At 46.0% G+C, this 21,659-nt stretch overlaps 1 protein-coding gene across 1 annotated transcript in view; it reads left to right on the top strand.

Moving 5' to 3' along the window:
- The window catches only part of NEGR1 (neuronal growth regulator 1), a gene marked incomplete at its 3' end in the record, with an annotated part of 295,437 nt that overhangs the window by 207,127 nt on the left and 66,651 nt on the right, over positions 1–21,659 (top strand). The window contains exon 4 of the mRNA XM_082002645.1: positions 706–837. Coding sequence (XP_081858771.1) covers positions 706–837 — 132 coding nt within the window. The remainder of the gene's footprint in view (positions 1–705; positions 838–21,659) is intronic.

The following is a 21,659-nucleotide window of genomic DNA, read 5'->3' as shown; positions in this document are numbered from 1 at the left end:
CGCGGGATGACCCACCCGTTTGGCACCCACAGCCACCCATCAGAGACGATAGCTGCTGGTTGCCCCAGGACGCGCCTGGCTTCGGCAGCCCTCGGGGTGCGGGGGACCCCCAGCTGGTGAGGTTTACCGTCCTCCACGACCAGCTGGGTGGTGTATAGCTACAAGGTCACACGGCTGTTGAAAAGCGAGGGCACCTGTGTTGGGAAGCTGGTGCTGGGGCCAGCAGCCGCAGGGGTGGGTGAGCTGCTCCGGGGCTGGGCTGCTGGTCCCTGAGCTCGCCCGGTCGCTGGCCCCGCTTCGGGCCGCAGCAGGGGCCTGTCTCTGCCCAGGTGTGGGCTGTAAGCCCTCATGGCTGCTGAAACTCTTCAGGCAAGCTTTTGCCCCGGGGCCGTGCCTGGTGCTCTGCAAAGGCCACCGGTACGGAGCTCTGTGAGCGAGTTGCCCCGTGGGTCCGGCAGCTGCTGAGCTTGGCCGCGGGCCGCGGTCGGGAGAGTGCCCTTGGCCGGCGCCAGGAGCTCGGGGGTCCGGCCTGGCTCGGAGCTGGGGTTTCTGAGCCCCAGCTGCGGCGGCTGCCCCGCTCCCCTCGGGCGCGTGTTACCTGTAGCACCGAGCAAAGCTCCCCAGCCGCTGTGCGGGTGCCGGCGAGGCCCGAGGCGTTTTGTGCTCAACTTCCGGTAATTTCTTCCTCTGGTTATTTCATTTCAGCAAAGCCCTTTGAGAGCGGGCAGTACCTGGACATCTATGGAATTACGCGAGACCAGGCTGGGGAATACGAATGCAGTGCAGAAAACGACGTCTCGGTCCCGGACGTGAGAAAAGTAAAAGTCACAGTAAACTGTAAGTCGTGTTGTTTTCTAATGGCTAAATCCAATGGAGAAGAGGGACACAGCTGGGAAGAAAAGTCTAATGCAGACAACTGCTGCTCGTGTTGAAGTTGTAGTTTGTTGGGTTTTTGTGTTACAGCAGCGAAATGACCGGTGCTATTTGATGTACGAGTTAGCCTCACCGAAGGAAGGTGAAATGACCTCAAGGTTCAAGTCCTCCTTTTGTCTGCCGGGGACAGCAGTGCTGGCATAAGCTTTATAGCAGGTGCTCATGCCGGGCTGTGGTGTTGAGACTGAGTTTTTGGAGTAATTCTTTGAGTAATTATCTGAGTAATTTCTGATGACTGCTGTGACTGTTGGGCTGAAGTGTTTCTGATTTAATTTGCTGTGGTTGTGCAGTAATAGAAGGACATGAGAAACTTCCTAGAGTTTCTTGGATGCCTAGATGATGGTCAGCCTCCGTGCAAATCTGAGGTACTCCCAGTAGAGGCAGCAAGTTGTTTTGTGCGGTTGTCCCAGTGTGAGGGCAAGAAGGACGCTGTCGCTGCGCAGTTCTGCCGTAGCGGTCTCGATGGATGGGGATGGGGGGTAATGCCAGGAGCCGCCGAGGGAGCCCGTTGCCTGTCCTGCAGCCTGTCTGGTCTGACTGCCCGCGACTTTCACACCGAGCACGTGTCTCTAGCGTGGGGCTGAATTTGGTTTAGCACTTGGTATGACATGAAACATTGTTCCCTCCAACATGTAAAAAATAAAAAATAGAAAGAAAATGGGAATAATTACTCTCCTTCATTCTGAATTTTTTTAGGTTAAGTGCAACTAGCCAGCTTGTAACTTGTAACAGTTCCTGGGTTTAAAATTTGCTGTGGCATCCTTATTGGCCAGAAATTTTTGAGATGTCAGCTTTGTGTCCCTGTTGCTGAAGCTCTTGTCCCCAGGTCGCTGCGCAGCCGGCGGCAGGTGGTTGTGGTGGGCCGCTGACGGGGCCTCTCGTGCTACCGGGGCCTCTGCGGCATGTTCCCACGTTCAGAAGCTGACCCAGTGCTCACTGCTCACATGACAACGGCGCACCCGTATTTCATGATGTCCTGGAACGTGGTGGGTCGATGCACTGACGCTTATAGAGTAGCTCGATCGCGCGCTGGGTCTCACAGCCAGCCTCCTGTGGACAAGCAGTACAGAGGCCAGTGACGCTGGCTGCAGGTCCTGCGTTCCTTCTGCTCCCCAGGCTTCTGCACCGAGGCTCTGGTATGATATGCCGTGACCGTCAGTCCTGGCTTTACAAGCCACAAGAGCAGATGTCAGCTGCAGAGCAGCTTGAGGAGGCTCATGCAGAGTCCATCACTGTTCTCACTGCTGCTTTGCCCTCACTGATGTGTTTCCACCTACATCAGCTTTGCTGAACTCCTGAAAGCAGGCAGCGTGCTAAAAACTATGGGCTGTGTGGGAGGAAAAGCCACAACGAACGGTGTCCTATGGAAGAAGCGACCACTATCTTGTGTGCAGTATGTTGTTACTGGCAGATTGTCAATGAAAAGTTGTGCAGACACTTGCCTAGGTGTGCCCTGGCCATTTTGGGGTGGCACCTTCACATAAGCTGTGCTCCAAAATGGTTTGTGGTGTTGGATAAATGACTTGCAATAAAGACCAGAAGGAATGGTGACCTCAGTCTAGTTTTAGCAAAACAAATACTGTATCTGTGTTACTTCATACCATGGGGATTTTAATAAGGGTAAAACTATCTGTCTCGGGAGCCTTCTAAGTGCTCATAGGAAGGAAAAAGTGGGTAGTAGGTGTCCTGGTGTTGGTTTTTTATTTAAAAAAAAGAACCACGGTGGATGCAGTAAACTCATGGAGTCTCTCTTGCCTTCTGAGCCAGGATCTAGATGTTCATGAGTCCTGGTTTGTATAAAAGCATCAACTTATCTGGCCAAAGCCAAAACTCATTCTTGACCACAATGCACAACTGATGTGCTGGTGTGTGCCCTGCGCCCTGAGTCACATCAAAGCCAGAACTGTGTTTGACCTCAGCTCACCATTTTCTTAATTGAGTTTTGAGTCTGTCAGATGTCTTTGTGGGCGGGAAAGTTCGACTCCGACAGTGTCAGGAAGGTAGAGCTGAGTGGTGGTGGTGTGTTCCTGCACCAGCCCTTGGCCCTTCCACCAGCTGGCACCGCGGGTCCGCATGGCAAGCAAAGGTCTCGCACCGCTCCGGTGTGGCCAGCAGCTCAGGCTGGGCTGCAGGTGGGATGGGGTTTGCTGTCCCTGCACACAGAGCCAAGGGAGTAACGGGAGAAACAGTTTGCCTGTGTCGAAGGACGTGCAGGCTCAGGGGGTCATGCTCCTCTTCGGTGCACACCACGAGCAAGGGCTGCTCGGTTTGACTGCGGCGTGCGCTGTAAGGTTACCTCTCCCTTCAGTGAGATATGCGTTATGGGCTGCTAGATCAACCAACAAGCTCAGTAAATACTTGAATAAAGTGTCCAAGGTGACCTTTGTCCCGAGTCGGCTACCTGGGCTGAGCTGGAAGCGTCCTTGGCCACCGTGTGGGTGCATGTGGCATTATGTCAGATTGGGGCAAAATTCTGAGTCTGCGCTGGGGACGTGTGGAGTTTTTTTAGTATTTCTTGCGAATAAAGAAGAAAGGGGGGGGATAAAATTGAAGCAATGTAAGACTAGGATCTGGCTACAGTATGAAACAGTTTGTACATGTGAATGGTTTGCCGTAGTCAGCTAACGCCCTTCTGCCTGGGTTCGTACCCTGTCCTCTAGCCCGATAAGCGCGATGCAAAAGCACTCGAAACATCTGCTCCCTGCCGACCGTGCTCCTCCCTGCTGACCAGGCAGAAAAATGGCTCGTCGCGTTCGGGAGAGGGCCATGGGGGAGCTGGCTGGTGCTGGGAGAGCTCGCTCTGCTGCCGTCGGCCCCGGGTGCGCGCCGCTGGCGGTGGGTGCGGTGTGCTGCGGCTGGCCGAGGCCGCTGGGGTGAGTGGGTAACTCCTTACAAGAAATTACTATCGAATTAATTTTAAACTTTTAAATGTGGAAAGACCTTAACAAGAGGAATATGAAACAAGAGAGGAAGCCTTCAGGTCCTTTTGTTACTGTGGGTTGGGCAGAATTTCCTTAGTCAAATATTCCTCAGTCCAGCTGAGGATTTTTTAAAAAAATCTGTTCATTTGTCTAACAAACTAATGAAGAGCAAGGCTTTCCCCCTCCACCCTGCCCCCAAAAATTCCACTTCTTTATTTTTCTCTGGTTTTGCAAACTTTTTTAACTCTCCTGCTAACGCTTTGCCACGTGAGCTCTGCACCGGCTGCGCAGCCTCTGCTGCTCCTCGCCCATGCTGCTGCTGCTCCGTGGCTGCACTTTTGGTGCGGGGGTGTTGTGTCCAGGTACCTCCACCGCCTGCTCGATTCCCCTTACTCGAGATTCGGTTCCTCAGCCAGCATCCCTGAAGCCATGACGGGCACACCAGACTCCCCCGCTTTAGTCTTCCAGGGGTGCTGTAACTTCACAGAACATCCATTGCCTTTCCCACCTGTAGTGCTTACGGTAGAAAATACTCCTGGGAGTAACGTGTGTGGCTTATGCTTCACCTCCTGCTCTCGCACCCCTGCGATCCGCTGGGCTATGGCCAGTCACGCGCTGCAGGTGCATCCCTTCACCTCGGAGTCTGGGCAATCCTTGTCTCATCTCGGTGCCCTCCGCCGCGTCTCGTGCAGCGACGTCTTGACATACGGTCTCCAGCACATGGGACGATGACGGTACAGCACTACATTTGCATGAATATGATCGCTTAACTGCCGCTTCTGACAATTTTTAATACTGTTTCCCTGTTATTAAAAGGAACGTTCTTTACTGCAGACCTGATAACTGTAGAATAAATCAAGGTTTTATTGTGCCCGGTTAATAGAATGTATCAATGAGCCCTGAGCGGCTACGGTGGATATAAGCGTAATTTTGAATATGGATATTCATCGCATATAGCGGTTGTTCAGTCACCCAAGCATGTACGAGAAAATTACCAGGTTTAAATTACTTTCTGAATTTCAAGTTTCTTGGCTGGGCAGCTTCCAACCGTACATAAACAACTGGCTTGCTATCTGCCTTACAGCACATAAATTATAACTCTAATGGCTTTACAGGCGTTTTTCTTTATATTCCTTCATATTGCATAATCTACAATTTCTACTTCATTTATGTCTGTCCCCCATAATTTCCCTTTTAAAAATGGTGGCCTGAAAATCTGTGGTGCGTTTGTCTGCCTGAATTCTGAGGGAGGGGGGCAGAAATTAAAGCTGCTGGTTTATGAAGAAGGAATACTATACCGAATCAAGTTAAAAGAGATAAGATATAATCCAATTTCATTTCACAAGTAAATCTTATTAACATTTTCCATTACATTTTATAAAGCAAATACTGATTTATAGATGATAATATTGAACCCCACTTTGAACAAACTAATGTCTGGATTAGCAAGACTGTAATATCTCTCCTGAAAGCTGGTCTGAAACTCTACATATGGTACTGTAGCTTCGCTGACTCTCTTCTGCTTTATTAGTGTCATACTCAACAATATTAAAGACAGCTGGTAAATGCAAGAATCTCCAGAAGTGTTGAGGCCATGCTGAGATGATGAAGAATGGGATGTGTGCATCATGAAACTGGCATTTATTTTAATTTATCTAAAAGTGTCAGCTACCTAAATAGCAAATGTGGTCTTTTAAAGTGGAGCTGTATTGCAGTATTCCTTTTTTCAGATAACATACGCCAAGGGCCTGGTTTTCTGTATCTTGAACAGCTCTGCTAAAGCTGGATCTTGCAGACTTCGCCGAATTAAGATCCGGTGGCTTTGGAGAGGGAAAAAGCCATTCGGTTGAAATTAAAAGACAATAATTCAATTTCAGCCTTTGTGAACCCCATCATGCTGCAAATTGGAGACCAGGTTCATCGGTGCTTACCGGGGAGGTGAAAATTACAGTTCCTGTGCTGAGGAAGCCCAGCTGGCACTGAGAAGCGCTGGTGTGGTCTGGTCCTGGCGGGTCTGTTGGCTTGGCTGTCTTGGGGTCTTCCTGGCAGGACAGGAGGGAGGACAGGTCTCTCTTTCTGAGCCAGGACTCCCAAGCAGTTTTTCCTGGCATAGGTTGCTGTGAAGGAAATGATGCCTAGTGCAGTCGGGGCTCAGCCTGCAGCAGTTCTCCTGCCTCTGGTGTGCCACAGTCTACAGAAGAGAAAGCTCATCGGCCAAATTTCGTAGACAGTAAACACAAACAATGTAAAGATAACTCAAAATATTCTAGATATTGCACCATGTCCGCTTGCAACAGTGTCTCTTTGTACAGATATTTTTCATTAGATCTTGAGAATACTGAAAAAGGAAAATGGAAGTGAATAGACTATCTGATAACCTGTAAAACCTGTATTAACCTTTTAAGCTGTGCCCCTAAATCAGTGATGCCAATAGATGTTTGCCCAGTCCCTCCATAAGGAGTCTTCAGTGATGGCAGCTCCATGGGCAACATACTCTATATTCAATCACCGTCCCTAACTGAACATTTTTCACAGTGTCTAATGTGAACCTTCCTTGCAGAATTAGAACCCCATTCCTCACCTGTCCTCTGAGGAACAGAGAACAGATCAGTCTGGCCTTTCAATCTCTTTGGCAACAGTGGCTTGTGCTCCCCATGTTCACCAGCCCTGATTCATCTCCTCTTTATTCTTGGGCCAAGTTTCCTACGGGATTAACGAAGTGGTTCTTTTCTGTAGACCTGTTGGTGCTAGGGAAGGGCTGTCTCAAATAAGGCATTTACAACTTGAGGCAGCATGCCAGGCGAGGTGTTGGATTGCCGAGGATGTGGAGAGATTATTTTTGACACCGGTTTGTATAGGGCCTCAAGAGGAAGGCACTTGCCTTCCCTGTGACGGCAGGACTCTTGGGGGGCGGGTGGACTACCCCCAGCAAACCCAGTCACTCTCTGCAGAACGGCTGTCTCACCTCCTCACTGTATTCATCCAGCTGACGGATCCTAAGTGTAGAACTCATTCCTGTTTGCTTTCATCCAGTTTTCAGGCCACTTCTTCAATTTATCAGGGTTGTTTCAGGGTTCTCATCTCTGATAACGGTATCAATGAAAACTCCCACCAGTAGCCGGCCCAGGACTGATGTCCAGCTGAGCAGAGAGGACAGCAGACCCATGAGCACAGCCTTCCAGACAACATGCACTCACCTGAAGGGAGCTTTAAGCCAAGCCCAGCTGGCTTGTGTGTGGGAGACGTGGTCAAACGCTTGCTGCAGTTAAGCTGTGGCAACCGCTGCCGTTCCCTGCTATGGGCAGGAGTTGGTGACCTGGCACAGTCTACTCTTAACAAATGACTGCTCATCTTCTTGTTATCTTCCAGGTGCTTTCACATCTTTGATTGCTTGAACAGCATTTTTATGGGGTTTGGAGATAAATGGACTGGCTTGTAATTCTCTGGCTCCTGTTGCACTCTCCTTTTCTGAAAAAGGTTCATGAAAGCTGTGTGGGGCACTTGCCCTGCACCTTGGGAATAACATTGCAGCTTGGCATTTGCGTAGCCCGGCTCTCGAATATGGTTTTGAAGTTTTAGGCCAACCGGTTTTGTATCAATCTGGTGTATTCAAGTACTTGCTGCGTTATTCTTGCCTTGTCTTAACCTGAAACGTAAAACAATTCATTGTGGTCACTGAATTGGTGAAATTGTGTGTTTGGAACAATTCTGCCTGCTTTACCCTTTCCTTTTTGCACGTGTTTCATGTTCTTCAGTAAATCACAGAAGTTTTGTTTGCTTGTTTTACTCTTTTCATCAAGTTTTTTTCTGGCTCTGGACCCCAGCTCTGCGTGCTCCGAGCAGGCACTGCACCACCTGGGTCGCGGTGGTCCCGCGCAAGTCCAGAGCGGAGGGACCCGGGGCTGCTGCCCGCCCTCCGCGCTCCGGCATCAGAGCTCTGCTGTTGGTTTTCAGCCGGAGCAGTGCCAGCCCTGTGGGATTGGGCTTTTGGGGAGCAGCGAGCTGGTTACAAAAGGTGTCTGCTGTACAGACCTTGTGCTCCCTTCCTGCTGTGATGGTTTGAGAAGATATCTTATGCTGTCGGAGGTTTTTATGGAAGGAATGTGTGAGTTTCTTGTGTGAATTTTAAGTAACGTGTTTGGGTTTTGCTTGGACAGGTTAGGGTTTTTGCAGAACGGCTTATCTCATTAGCATTTCTTAGAAGTCTGCCTTACTGTTGCTATGGCGCTTTGCATAGTATTATGTATAATACTCTGATTTTACTTTGAAATCAGACATACTGTACAAGCCACTCTAACCTAATAGATCTATAACCTTAAACTTACTAGGGAAAAACATTATAGGACTTCAGTGTTTGTTGGGACTCCTAATACCTGGACATGTTGCTGTGACTTTATTTTCCCAGAAAGTGTCTTGCTGTGAAGACACTCATCTTTTGGGTTCAACTAAGAAAATTTCCCTTAATCAAGGTGAATGCATCATTAAATAAAAAGACAAGGCCCAAATATTTTTCTGAAGGTCTCAGTCCTCCTCTGCTTTGGTCCCAAGTATAAAATTACTCAGAGCAATTTGCAGTTTTAATTTCTACTTTCTTCTAATATAAGAGGGGAGGACAGGGCCTTGTGTTTAAGCATGAATAAATAACTCTGATTCTTTCACTTTAATAGCTACAGATGTGCAGCTTCATATTTATATCCCTGACTAAATTTAGGACGTGGGTTTATGGTCGGCACTGGCTTCAGGAGACCAGGAGCCATTTTGTTGGAGAAACCAGTGAGTCTACATGAATGTATCTTGATCCTTAAGTGAAACTTCTTTTTTTTTCTTAAAACATGGACAACGTATTGAACAGTTGTGCATGTTTGTGTGAGTCTCTGTTTCTGCAATATTGCCTGTTTGTTAGCCAGCCTGAGGAGGAACAACCTTCTTGTCTGTTGTGCCAGAAGTTTACAATAGTGACTGCAGTCAACAGTGCTGCATCTCACAGCCTTAGAGGACCTGAAACTCAATCACAAATGTTTCTTCTTGGTGAGGACACTTCCATCTAATTACAGAGTTTTTCCTTTTAAATCAGCTAAAACCAGTTCTCTGAAAAAACGAAACTGTGGAGGAGACATTACTGCTTTTCTTTACGGTGTCATTTATGTCAAGGAAACTCATGTCAACTCTTCAAACAGAATTGCACCCACATGAGTTGAAGTCATGTTCATATCTGACCATGGAACAGAAAGACCTTATCTTGGTGTTGCAGTGGTTGATATTATCCATCTGGCTGAAATTCACACATATCACTACACTGCATCACGTAGGCTGGTCTCTCTTTAATCACGAAGTATTTCCCAATATTGTGACAATGGAGAGAAATTTGTGGGTACTGAGCAGCCACGATGCCCACTGACCATTTAAAGAGGTACATGTGCACGGAGCCTTTGAAGATTGAACTTTGCAATACCATTCTGAAGTATCAAAATTGCATTCTGAAAAGCTAAAAGCACTCCAGAGTGCGGTCTCACTGGCTTTTGTGAAACTATGTTTTCCTAAATTCTCAGGTTACCATTCAAAAATGGGATTTTGGCTCCTAAGTCACACTAGGGACTCTAGAAATCTGACTCCTGGTTCATACTTGATTTTGTTAATGTATCAGTGGGGCTTATTGTGGTGTGAGCTTTCCAGAAAGTGACTCTGCTCTTTCAAGCCTTCTTGGTCTTGGACATGTGGGTGAGGGTAATGCTGGTGCACACCATAGACTCGTGTGGCAGGTCAGAGTCTGCAGGTGTAGGAGATGACACTGGCCAGGCATAAGCTGTGTCCAAAGCACAACTTCAGGCTGCCCTGCACCCGTTTTTCTGGTGTCTTTGGGATGAAGGCTGTGAGGATTGTTTTGTCCTACCTGCCACAGACCTGGGGAATGGATGGTGTCCTCCCTTCACGTTTTCAGCTGAAAACTGTTGCAAAAGGTCAAAGTTGGAGTTCTGCTAACATTCTGAATGGTGAGAATAGTGCTGCTCCACAATGTGCTGTTGGGGGACCATGGATTGACTTCTCGAAGGACATGTTGGCAGTCTGCAACGCAGGCAGGTCAGGAGTGACACGGGTGTGGAGGCTCAGGTATTAGTCTGTCAAGACCATCTCTTGCCTTGTTTTTCCTGTTACTGTTAAATATTTAACCTAATTCTAAAAATTGGATTGTGTGTTGTACAGATGTTCCATTTCAGTAGTTATAACTTTTACATCTGAGCTACTATTTCAATTAAAAAGATATAGGAAGACCTTCAGAGGAACAATGGAGAGGACATCTTTCCTGCAGCACAGCTGAGAGCAGAGAAATAACAGTGTAATTAGTTTCTGTATTGGTGGGTTAAATATATGAGAATACCAAGCCACCCACTCCAGCTGAAGGAGATTAGGTTCTAGTGCAGCTGAGATGAAAACTTTTATCATGGTTTGAGTCAATAACAACAGAGCTTGTCTTTGAGTCCAGCCATCCAGGCAAGGAGCTGCTAGCAAAATATATCAGGTGAAACCAGTGCAAATAAGAACAGGGCGGGTTGCTTAAGATAAAGGTCCTTGAAGAATTTTCTGCTATCCTGTAAAATGGAACTTTTGATCATGCACAACGTAATCAGAGCTGGGATTTTCTATTTTTTTTTTTGTTATTTTTGGTCAATGTTAGGACTAAATTTTTATTTACTTAATTTGCAATGTATTCTCATTATTGAGCTCCCTTGTATGAGTTCTATGATGTCATATCTCATAGTAACACTTAATGAAAAACAGCTTATTCAATAAAAACTGGTTATATATTTAAAGCCACTTCAACTGATGGGCTGGGGAAAAAATATAGTTGACTTGAAGAAAACATCTTTCTCCTCACTGGCAGTGAACGAAGCCTCTTATGAAAATAATGTTTGTCATTTTTTGTCCTTCAGGTACTTTTATTAACAATTCAGAAGTCAGATTAAAACAATATAGTTCAGGTTTCTGACTCAAGTGCAGTTTGGCTCCTAAATTAACATTGATTTCTTTCTGCGGTGTAATAGTTTAGTATTAGGTTCTGCAAACTGCTGCACAGTTACTGCATATTTCTGAAAAATGTTGCTCATACTGAAGCGTGACAAAATTGATTATAATGCTCCTTCATGTAGATGGCATTCTGCTGCCACAGCACATAATCAAGGGCTTTGGCAACATGAAACGAGGTCTTGTATTTGAAGAAGTTAGAGTATTAGTACTCAAGAAATCCCTCCAACAGATAAGGAGTACATTTTTCATCTTCTTAAAGAAAATCTCTACCTGATTCTGCCAAGTGATTTCTTCCCCCCCCCCGCCCCGTGCTTTTGGGGCTGTTTGGGGGGAAGCGGGGGGCTGCATCCCGTGTTTGCCGGCAGCGCAGTGCGACGCGCAAGGACGGCAGCCTGTCGCGCGAGCTGCCTCTTCTCTCCACAAAGACCTCGGGCTGACCAGTGGCGTAAGAAGCTGCAGAGCAAGGATGCAGCTGGGCCCCTTCAGTGGTGCTGCGCCAGCGTAACACCGGTCCTGCTGCTGTCGTGGCCCGGCTTTCAGATGCAAAGGCAAATTAAGAGTTTAAGAAACCAAAAAACACCTCACGTTCTCCCTTCGCTATGTGATGGTCCCCAACACCACTCTGAACCACGCTGGGGAGTTAGAGCTATTCAAGCATGTGCAAACAAATCCTTTTTCAAGCACTTTTCTTGGGAAGCAGCGTGTCTGACCTAGCTATTGAAAGATTCTTTCTATTATTCAAATCTGTATTTTTATTGTATGGTTGACTCCTGCCATGATTACCTATTTGAAAGTAATCTCTGTTCCTTGTCCGCAAGAAAACAAGTCCTTGAAATAAAAATAGCTGTACTAATTTGCACATATTTACACTCTGCCAGTAGTTACAGGTCCACATATTGTATAATTATGGTATACCAGTAAATGCTGTTCATTATGTTTAAGCATTTCTGGGAGACTGTGCTGTAACAAACAATAAAGCATCCATGACAAGCTCTCCTAATATCGGTGAAAAATATTGTCAACAAGATGTTGTTGACGGTTGTTGCAAAGGCACAACGCGAAGGCTTCAGGCATTGGATGGAAAAAAAATTAATGAAGGGGGGTTTTTTTTATTACTTTTGTGTACTTTCCACCTGTGCTGTTTCAAAGTCAAAATAAGGTTACAGTAAGGTTCTGGACATCGCTGCATCCACCTCTGCTGAAGCCGCCTTTCTCACAGCTCTTCCTCCTGGTGTCAGCAGGAGCGTGCTCCTCTCGCTGGGACTGGCTTCCCAGGGAGCAGTGCTGGCTCCCTGGAGAGTCAGCGTGCAGCTCGCCCTCATCTTTGGAGGTGCTAAAATTTCACATCTGCAGGTGGGGTGTTAACGCCCTCCGGCTTGATGGGATGCTTGGTGGGAAGCGTTTGTAGTGACTGAGGAGAAGCACTCCTGAGCAGTCAGTCCTGCCTGGAGTGAATGCTTTCTCCCAGCCCTGAACCACTGCTGGCTCTTCATCCTCCAGGTGATCCCACTTTAAGTACCAGCTAAAATACAGCTCAGGAAAATGGAAGACTTAATAGAGGATGACTCATCTCTAAAGAGCTTATGCATTTCAAGAAGCAATTTGAAGCATACGGCAGGCTGTGTTAAACTCCAAACTAGAGCCAAAATTAATGGAGAGCTCTTCAGCTTCCAGGAGCGTTCGCTTGCCCAGATTGCTCTTCAGCAAAAACAATTACTTAAAATATTTCTCATAATAATCAACATGTTGTAAAGCAATATTTCTCCTAGTTATCGTAGTCTTCCTTGTTGCTATTGGTCTAAGGCTTAGTCTTTCTTCTCCCTTGCAAGTGCAGTGCCTTGGAGGTGATGGTCTAAAGGGGTTTTGTGTGCAGCTGGTAACACCAACTGGGGTCATGAAGAGACAAGTCTGAACAGTGTGTCAGTCTTGCAAAACTCTCCATCCCCTGATTTTTTTACTATTTTTTCCAGCAGCAGTCATTGCTGTTTTGGAATGGTTCTGCGAAATAAATCTCTTTAGCATAACTTCTGAGTACATGGGTATAGCCATGGTGCCACGCAGCGATGGTCCCTGTTGGCTCCTACCCTGACTACACTCAGCATTTCAACAAGCCATCCAGTCCCTGATAAGACTGTAATGATATTGTTACAACTTGTTTGTCCCCTGGTGAGATTGCTAAATTAGGTTTTAATAACTTCTGCAATTTGGCTGGTATTAGCAAGTGTGTGGTGTAGGCACTAGATCTGAGCTAGGGGAGCTTTGAGAAGTAATATTTCTCCTTTTATAGTTTAAAACAAAGCAGTGCTGTTGACACAAAAGAAAGGAAAAATTGCCAACATCATTCTTCAGGCATTATAATTCATAAAGCTGGTTCTCTTCACATTTTCTGCCTCTTCCCAAATAAAAACAAACTATTTTGAGGCTCATGTGACCTTTTTTTGGACCTTAAAGTTGTAGAGCAAACACAAGCTCTTGCAATGAAAGCAAGCGATGCCTTGCAGGCATGGCTGCACTCAGTGCTGCTTCCCGAAGACAAGTAACATTATGAACCGTATTGCTTCGGTTGCTTTGATACCTGTTGCACACTGTGCAAAGATTGTGATCATCATTTCTAGACTGAAAGAATTCAGATCATAAAATCAGAAAAATTCACTTCAAAACGCACTATCTCCAGTGTATTTTGAACTAAATTCTGCTTCTGCACCTGATATTATTAATGGTAAAAGAGAATCTCAAGAAAAAGAGCAAATTGGGAATTATCTTTTGATGCAGCAATTAAACCTCTAAAAGATCCCAGTATTCCAAACTTCTCATGTAAAGTCAGGTCTGCATCCAAGTGTTGATTTGCGATCTATTGTCTCTTCTTGAGAAATATGCACCATTCTTTGGAAATAAGCAGTTGTAACAAGAATATAAATGATCATCAGGGACAAACTCTAAAGTCCTGAATGTTTCTGGTGTTCATAAATGGCTCTCATTTTTTGGCTTTCGTCTTCCTCAGCACAGCATCATGTGTGCTTTGTTTTAAGCAATGATCTCAGAATTAAAAGTGACATCTGTTATACCCAGTTCACTGGCTTTTATCTGTTGAAATACCACAAAACTGAGGGAGAAGTTACTTTATCTGGACAATCTTATAAATAAATACATACAGATGGGGGGGGGGGTGGAGAGAGAGAGAGACGCCTGAGATGCATTTCTTTAAACACAAATACCTCCTTTCCCACAGCCAACTCATTTTTTGGTGCCGAAACTATGCAGATCACATGCATTTAGTGAAGAGTCTGAGGTACAGCAGAGCGAGCGGTCTGCCTGAAGTTGCCTCAAGAATGGCCTCAAGTTGCACCAGGGGAGGTTTAGATTAGATATTAGGAAAAATTTCTTGACCGAGAGAGTGGTCAGGCATTGGCACAGGCTGCCCAGGGAGGTGGTGGAGTCACCATCTCTGGAAGTGTTCAAAAAACATGTGGATGTGGCACTTCAGGACATGGTTTAGGGGGCATGGGGGTGTTGGGTTAACGGTTGGACTTGATGATCTTGAAGGTCCTTTCCAACCTTAGTGATTCTGTATGTGTGATTCTGTGGTAACAGAGATGCTCGAGGAAGCCTGCGCTGTGCTTGGCCATGCAGTGGTGGTGGTGGCTTTGCACGGGTATTTTGAGTGTGCTGCAGAAGCCAAAGCTCCCTGTCCTGCGGAGCTGCCAGTTGAAACCATTGATACAGATTGCAGCATAGAAAAGTAAAATGTGACTCAAAGTAATCGGGTTCTTTTTTTTAATTAATATGCATATATCTACTCCAGCAGATCCCCTTTGGGCAGGACGTCTGGGAAGCCCCTGTCAGAGTTGCACTGTTTTCTTTCTAGAATTTTATTTTTAGACTTTGTTTTCAATTACGCAAACTTTTCCTGAGAGTGTCTGAAAGCAACTAGTATTTCTGTGGGTTTATGGCTTTCAGTTAGGAAAAAAACCAAACACTTTGGACTTGACTCTGCGTGCGTGTGTGCTTGTCACACATCAGTATAGATTGTCCTGTTTCTATCAACTTACATCTGCTGCAGATTGCTGGGGAGGGGGGAGAAACCAAAAAACCCTTTATGTAAACTTCACTTCTTTTTAATAGAGAGCAATAGCTTCTAGACGTTTTATGGCGCGCTCTCATTCTTCATGAGGTACATATGTATATCAGCTATAACACACTGTCAGCGAACAGTGGTTTTCAATCAAAAAGACTGTCAGTAAAGCTGATTCACTAACAAGAAAGCTGTCAAGCTGTGACAGCTGCTGTCTTTGCAACCCCAAACAATCTGTTCAGTGCTAACTCTGACTTATGCTTCCATTTATTATACAGTAGTAATGAGTTCTGTCCTTAGAAATATCATTTTGGTGAGTACACCTAGCTACTTTGTTATGCATGTAGAATATATCAAACCAGATCCACGGTGTACAAGAAGTTTTCAGCAAAAAAGTTCTACTTCTGTCTTTTGAATTATTTTTTTTAAATTCCAAATCCAGTTTCAGTACTTACCTCATTTATGTAGTTAAGCATGAACCTGCAGATTTCATTACTATTGTAAGCTGAGAATATAATTTCTTTTTTTCCTATTGTGTTGAAAAATGGCATATGACCTTAAATACAACGCTAGTATCTACAGAAATGAGTAAAGGAATTTGCCATTATAGGAACTGTTCTGATGCTTAATAATCTCAGGATCTGAGAGACCACAAAAATTCAACCCAGAGGGGGAACAGAGGAGTCAGGCTTATGCTGCTGTCCAGATGCAGATGCTGGTATTCAAATTGTTCAACCTTTTCTTTTAAAATAAAAAAAGAGAAAGAGCACCTTGACAGTCTCCTTAAGCAATCTTTTCCAGCAATATCTTACCAGACCTAAATCTCCCTTGCTTCAATTTTGCTTGATTATTGCTTGCCTGGCCTGTAAAGGAGATAGGGAAGAGCTGATTCCTTTTTTTCTTCTGTCTTGCGTATTTAGTAATGCAACATATCCCTAGTAAATTGTCTTTCCCAGCCCCGCTAATCCCAATTCTTTCTGCTTTTCTGAGGCTGGTACTACCGCTGAGGACCACACCAGCGGCCCACAAAGCGGGTGGTTTGCGCTAGATAACGTGTCTGTCGAGCACCTCTGGGAGGGACTGGCCTCTGTTCCCAACGCGGCACCTTGTCGGATGCCTCCTCCTGCTTCTCTGCTCCACCGTCTCGGAAGAAGGGGAGGCTGGTCACCTGCAAGCCACCAGGACTGTATGCCAAGAGCAGACGAATAAAGCTTAACCTACAGCAGATGGAGAACTGTAGTCTTCCATAAGCTAATTGTTGTCTCAAGAACAGCAATGAGACTTATTTCTGAGACCTTGGAAAGGCTGAGCGAGGTCCTGGGAACAGAGGCCCTGCGTGCCTGTCGTTCAGAGGGAACTGGCAGTCGCCTGGCATGTCTCCAGTCCCCAGACACATGTTGGAACTGTAACAAGATGTGTTCATACCTGGGGGAGAACCTGAGGTGGGTAACAGCTACCGTGGACTCATCAACAGCAAATCACGTTGTCTCACTAATTCGCATTTATCGTTGGGGAAGGCAGAAGATGTCACGTGTTGATGCTAATAAGCTTTTGACATGTGGCCCTTACAGTTGCAAGCGTGGGAAATGTGGATGAGAAAAAACCCATGGTGAGGGTGCAGAGTTATTGAGAAAACTGTCACCAAAAGGCTCCTTGCCAGGCCAAAGGGATGTGGCTCTCCAGAGTTTGTTTTGGGTCCAGTGTTCAGGTTTTTGATCAGTGATCATGTTGCATTTTCAGGTTGGGTCAAGCTGCAAGGGTGGTTGTACGGAAATGTACCACCACCAGTGTTTCCATGGTCTGGGCACCACACAGGGGTAGTACTGAGCAGCAGGGTAACATTTCTCTTTACTACTGATAACATATGTGTGGCATGGTTTCTCATTGCCCTTGATGTCTCATGCCTGCCTTATCTGCTTTCGTGCTTTGGCTTCCTGGATGTGCTCCAGTGGAGCTCAAGCAGGTCTCTTGCTACACTCCTGACCTACACTGAGATATTTTGCATTTTTATTCCAAACATTCTTTACTTGGAAAACTACCAGCCTGCTTTAATTCACTTTCTCCTCAGTTTTACTGCCAAAAGATCTACTTAGTAATTCCTGGAATTTGTTGAAGTCCATTGCTTTTTATCTTCCTTAGAGGGAAAGAAATAGCAAAGTAAAAGTGCTCATGTTTTGTTCGTGCCCAGGCTCCTGGCCAACTCTTCCTTCTGGATTGGCATCAGATGTATGAAAGCGTCCCCTTTCCTCCTCCTCGTTCCTGAGTACCACTCCAGGATGGCGATACCCATTTGTCCCCTTCCACCTCCACACGCACATTTGAATACATGGCTGAGGGAAAGGAACTGCAGCGGAGTGTGAGGGCACGTCAATTCTGTGGGAGCTTTTCCAGGAGGAGCTGCCGAGGGAGGGAGGTTTGCTGCTGCGAGCGCCTGGCAGGGCAGCGGGCGAGCCCGGCCCCCGTGGGCGAACAGACGCTACGGCACATCAGCCTTCTTCCCCACCCACCCTGCCATGCTGGGGCTCCGGTCCCATATGGCAACATCCCCTTCCCGAGCTCGTGCCAGTCCTCCAGCCTTACCCCGAGATGTACGTTTGGTCCTGTATGTGGAGCGCTGCAATATTTAACAGCAAGCATGCATGGAGTAGAATTCCTTTTTTAGGAATTCCTTAAAAAGAAAGTTTCTGTCTTTCCCACTACCTAAGCCTCACGGCTGTTAGTTGAGGAGACGCTGCCCTGCCTTTCAGCATGAAGCTCCCCATCGCTGGGCTTTCCTCACTGCCCGCGTGGGGCTGCATGTAGAGAAACGCAACTGAATAGAGCGACGGCAAAAGGGGAATGAGAATTAGACTGCTGTGCGTGCCGCATGGGAAAAGCTGGCCCCAGCTGCTCCTGAGATGCCTTCTCACGGGAGAGATGCTCTCCTGAATTTCAGAGATGCCCTTCACCCTGAAGTCCCCCAGCCAGCGCTTGCAAACGACTCATTAGGGGTGTTGTGCTCCGTTACGCGTTGCCGAGGCTCTGCTGCCTCTCCTCTAGCAGGAGACCTGCACCCCGCTACCGACCCACACACCCTCCTCGGCAGCCGCTGCCCGCCGGGTGCCACAGTGCCTGGGTGTCACCTGCATCCCAGCAAACACGCTTTTCCCCCCTCTCTGCTGGCCACCCAAGATATCATGTCAGGACTCAGACGTTGTGCCTCTCTACATGCCACGCTGGAAGCTTCAAAACCCTTTTTCTAATAGATCCCCTTCAAACGTTTCAAAAAAGACAGTCGGTGGTTCTGCTGGGTCCTGTCGATACCATATTTCATGCCACGTGACATAAGAGTTTGTTCTTTCAACTCAGGTAATTACAGATGCTCAGCCATTCTTTGCTGATGAGAAAGTATCGATGACAACTTTTCCGTCAAATTCTAGCAGTAAGAGCAATAGTTTATGGGAAGAAGCATTACACGACAAGAGTTGTCTTTTGTTATACTGATGTTATACTTCAAAGTTGCTTTTTTTGCCTTTTTGTTTGTTTGTTTTGAAAACTGAAATTCTCCTTTGTTGCAGCTTTTCTGGGCCTCATTCAAAGCCCACTGAAGTCAACTGAAGTCAAAGTCTTTATATTAAATTTGAATCAAGCTGCACTGGCCAATGAAAGATTAAAACCAACTCCACTGTATCAGACAGTGCCAAACACTGAGTATTTATACCCCTATTTATGTTTTGTGCATCTGTTCCTTCTAAATTACCGACAGGTCTGGTATGCAAGTGTAGGATTTGTTTCATGTTTGTTCATTGTGGTTTCAATTACGCCCGCGGAAAGGGCGAGCGCGATGCCGTTGGACAAATGCAGATATGAGATGCTCCTGACCCGGCTGTGCTCGTCCAGCTGCTCTGATGTACGTTGTGACGTGGTACGTAATGAACTGAACAAGTTAGAAAAATAATCTTCGGGACAGGGCTTAGTGGGCACGGTGGTGTTGTGTTGACAGTTGGACTTGATGATCTTAAAGGTCTTTTCCAACCTTACCGACCCTATGAGGCCCCTGCGGGAAGTGCACAGAGCTGAAGGTTTCGTTCATGTTGTGAATTCCTGCACAGTGGCAGGACTTGTTCTATCAAATGGGACACAGCTGTTTGCAAAAAGACGGAGAGTCGTACCCGGGCTGGGTGGCAGGGGCTGAAGAGAGCCGGGGAGCTTCTCCCCTGGGGCCAGTGCCCCGCTGACGGTGCGGGGGCCGGTTCCATCCAGGTCTGGGGCCGAAGGGGTTTGATGTGACACCGTCAACGCTCACGCACAAATATTCACCTGTGTAGCAGCGAGGGGGAAGGCGAGTTGCCTAATGCAGGCGGAGCGGAGCAGACGCCCGCGCCTGCCCGGAGCCGCTCGCCCCTCCTATGCCGTGACCTGCAGTACGGGCTGCGCGAGAGAAGGGTCTGTGTTCCCACCTAGAGCGAGTCCTTTACTGGGGGTAAAAATACATCTACAGACATAACTGAAAGGGAGCATGATTGGAAAAATGCTTTGTTGGAGAATAGAAGGGCTAAATAGATGTGCGGCAGTCAGATAAAATCCGATGGACAGAAAAACAAAGCAGTCCTTCCACCTGCGTGCTAACTTGCGTTTTCTTATGTAGCTCCCTAGAGGTCTTGGGGAGGTTTTGTTACGTTTCCTTTTCTTTCTTGTCACTCAAATACTTGTAAACCACGTTGTTAAGAGTTCCTGTCTGCTGGCCTATTATTTATTAAGTATTATTTTGTGTTGCTGATTTTTTTTTTCTCCCACGTAACAATTACTTGCGGATTTTAAGCTTTTCCTTCAACACTGGGAGGTTTTGTATTCAAAAACATAAATTGCACAGCAGCCAGTGATTTTGATGGTCTGTTACAATGCGATCCATTAGACGGAGCTGAGGGAGATGCACGTTTTGGGGAAGCTCGGATGCACCCTGCGACATGTCAAATTACATGCGGGGAGCTTGAGAATCAGCTCGTTTTCTGACAGCTAGTGCAAGATATTTACACAATTGTTTAATCAACGTTTCAAGTATACTGTTTTGTAAAGTTAAATCCTGACTAGGAAAGAGAAAAGCACAAAGGAGATGCTGGGTTACATCTAGAAATGCAGGACTTGAACTGAATTCTTACTGACGCCTTGTATTTTTGTATATGAAATTTATATATATACACACATCAAGATCCCACTGATTCGGTGGGCTTTGATAAGTCATCAAGGAAAGATGGAAAAAATAAGCTTATTAGTTGCTGAGCCCAGTGACTGTTAAAGGCACGTCTTTCAAATGTTGCCACACACTGGAGAAGTTTCTGATATGAAGAGGCGTTTATTAAACTACTCCATTAATTTGGGAATAGGTAGGGCTGCCGCTCTGAATAAGTTAGAAAAATAATCCAGACTATTTGAAGACCATCTTAATTCTATAAATTATAAATAAAACTGATTCACTTGTAATTATTTGTTACTTTATTGGTACAACACTATGTGTGTGTGTGGATATAAAAATGAATATATTTGAATATGGCTCATATCTGTTTTTCTCAGGCAGAAAACAGATCTCGGAAAACCTGTTCTCTTACCTGAAAGTCTTTATCTTAACACACTGGAGAGCAATTTCACTAACAAAAGACTACATTAGGATGCCAAATTAAAATCTGATGAAAACTGGAAAAATAAAAAGACTTTTTTGACATTTACAATTAATGCCACAAAAATGTTAGTTTAATCAGACAATATGGTTAATCACAAAGGTGAAATTGGAAGTTGCCAGCCCTGAATGCTAGTGTAAAAGTTAATACATTCAGCTCATAATCATTATGCACATGCTAGTTATAATAATTTACTGTCCATACCAAATCTTTATAAGCATTGTAATTAAATATAAAATGCACATTAGAATTATAATGAGTAATTAGGGCAACATAACTAATATGCATAAAAGTCCCGAAGCTCATTAAAATGTTAAAAGATGAAACCTGTTCTAGCTGGAGTTTTTTTGCACGCTTTCCGTGCCTGTCTGAATGCCAGCGTATTGAATGCATTGTTTTAGCTCTTCCTTTAGACATTTAAAATCAGAATGAAAATATTTGGGTAGGCAACCAGGTTCAGCAGTGCTTTCCATCGTTTCTGGATGGAGCAGAAGTTGTAAAATTTGGTTTCGCAGCACAAACGCCTGACTCATGCGAACATTGTGGTGATATGAGATGAGCAGAAACTGAGCAGGAAATAATTATAGAGCTCTTCTAGCGCGGGAGTGGGAGATGAAGATAATAGTTTTCACGTCTTTCTCATTAACGCACTGGGAGAGAGACGGAGTGTGGTGAGTGCTCAGCATCATCACACGAGACCTTAATAGGGGCATTTATTGAAACTTCCATTGTTTCGCTAAAATTAACGGGGACGTGCACGCATCGACGTGTGCGTATGCATTTGATGTGGTGCTCACCTACCCTGAAACCTCCAGCAGGTCCCCGCGGGGCTCGCTCGCTGAACTGAGCGCACTGCCTAATGAACTCACGTCGTATTTGCTTCTGGGACAGGAATAACTCGGCCGCCCCATCGCTGTTCTCGCTGACGCTCTGTCGTGCTCCTGTCCCGCGTGGTGCCTTTTTCTGTGACCCCTCAATAAGAAGGACGGTAGGCAGTTGTGCTTTTCCCACGCCGTTTGGCAGTAGCGGGTAGAACCTGAACTCGCGATGGTGCCA

Source organism: Phaethon aethereus (assembly GCF_964289735.1).
Source record: "Phaethon aethereus genome assembly, chromosome: 8".
NCBI lineage: Eukaryota > Metazoa > Chordata > Aves > Phaethontiformes > Phaethontidae > Phaethon > Phaethon aethereus.
Note: the sequence above shows the minus strand (reverse complement) of the source record. Positions and strands in the feature narration are given on the sequence as shown.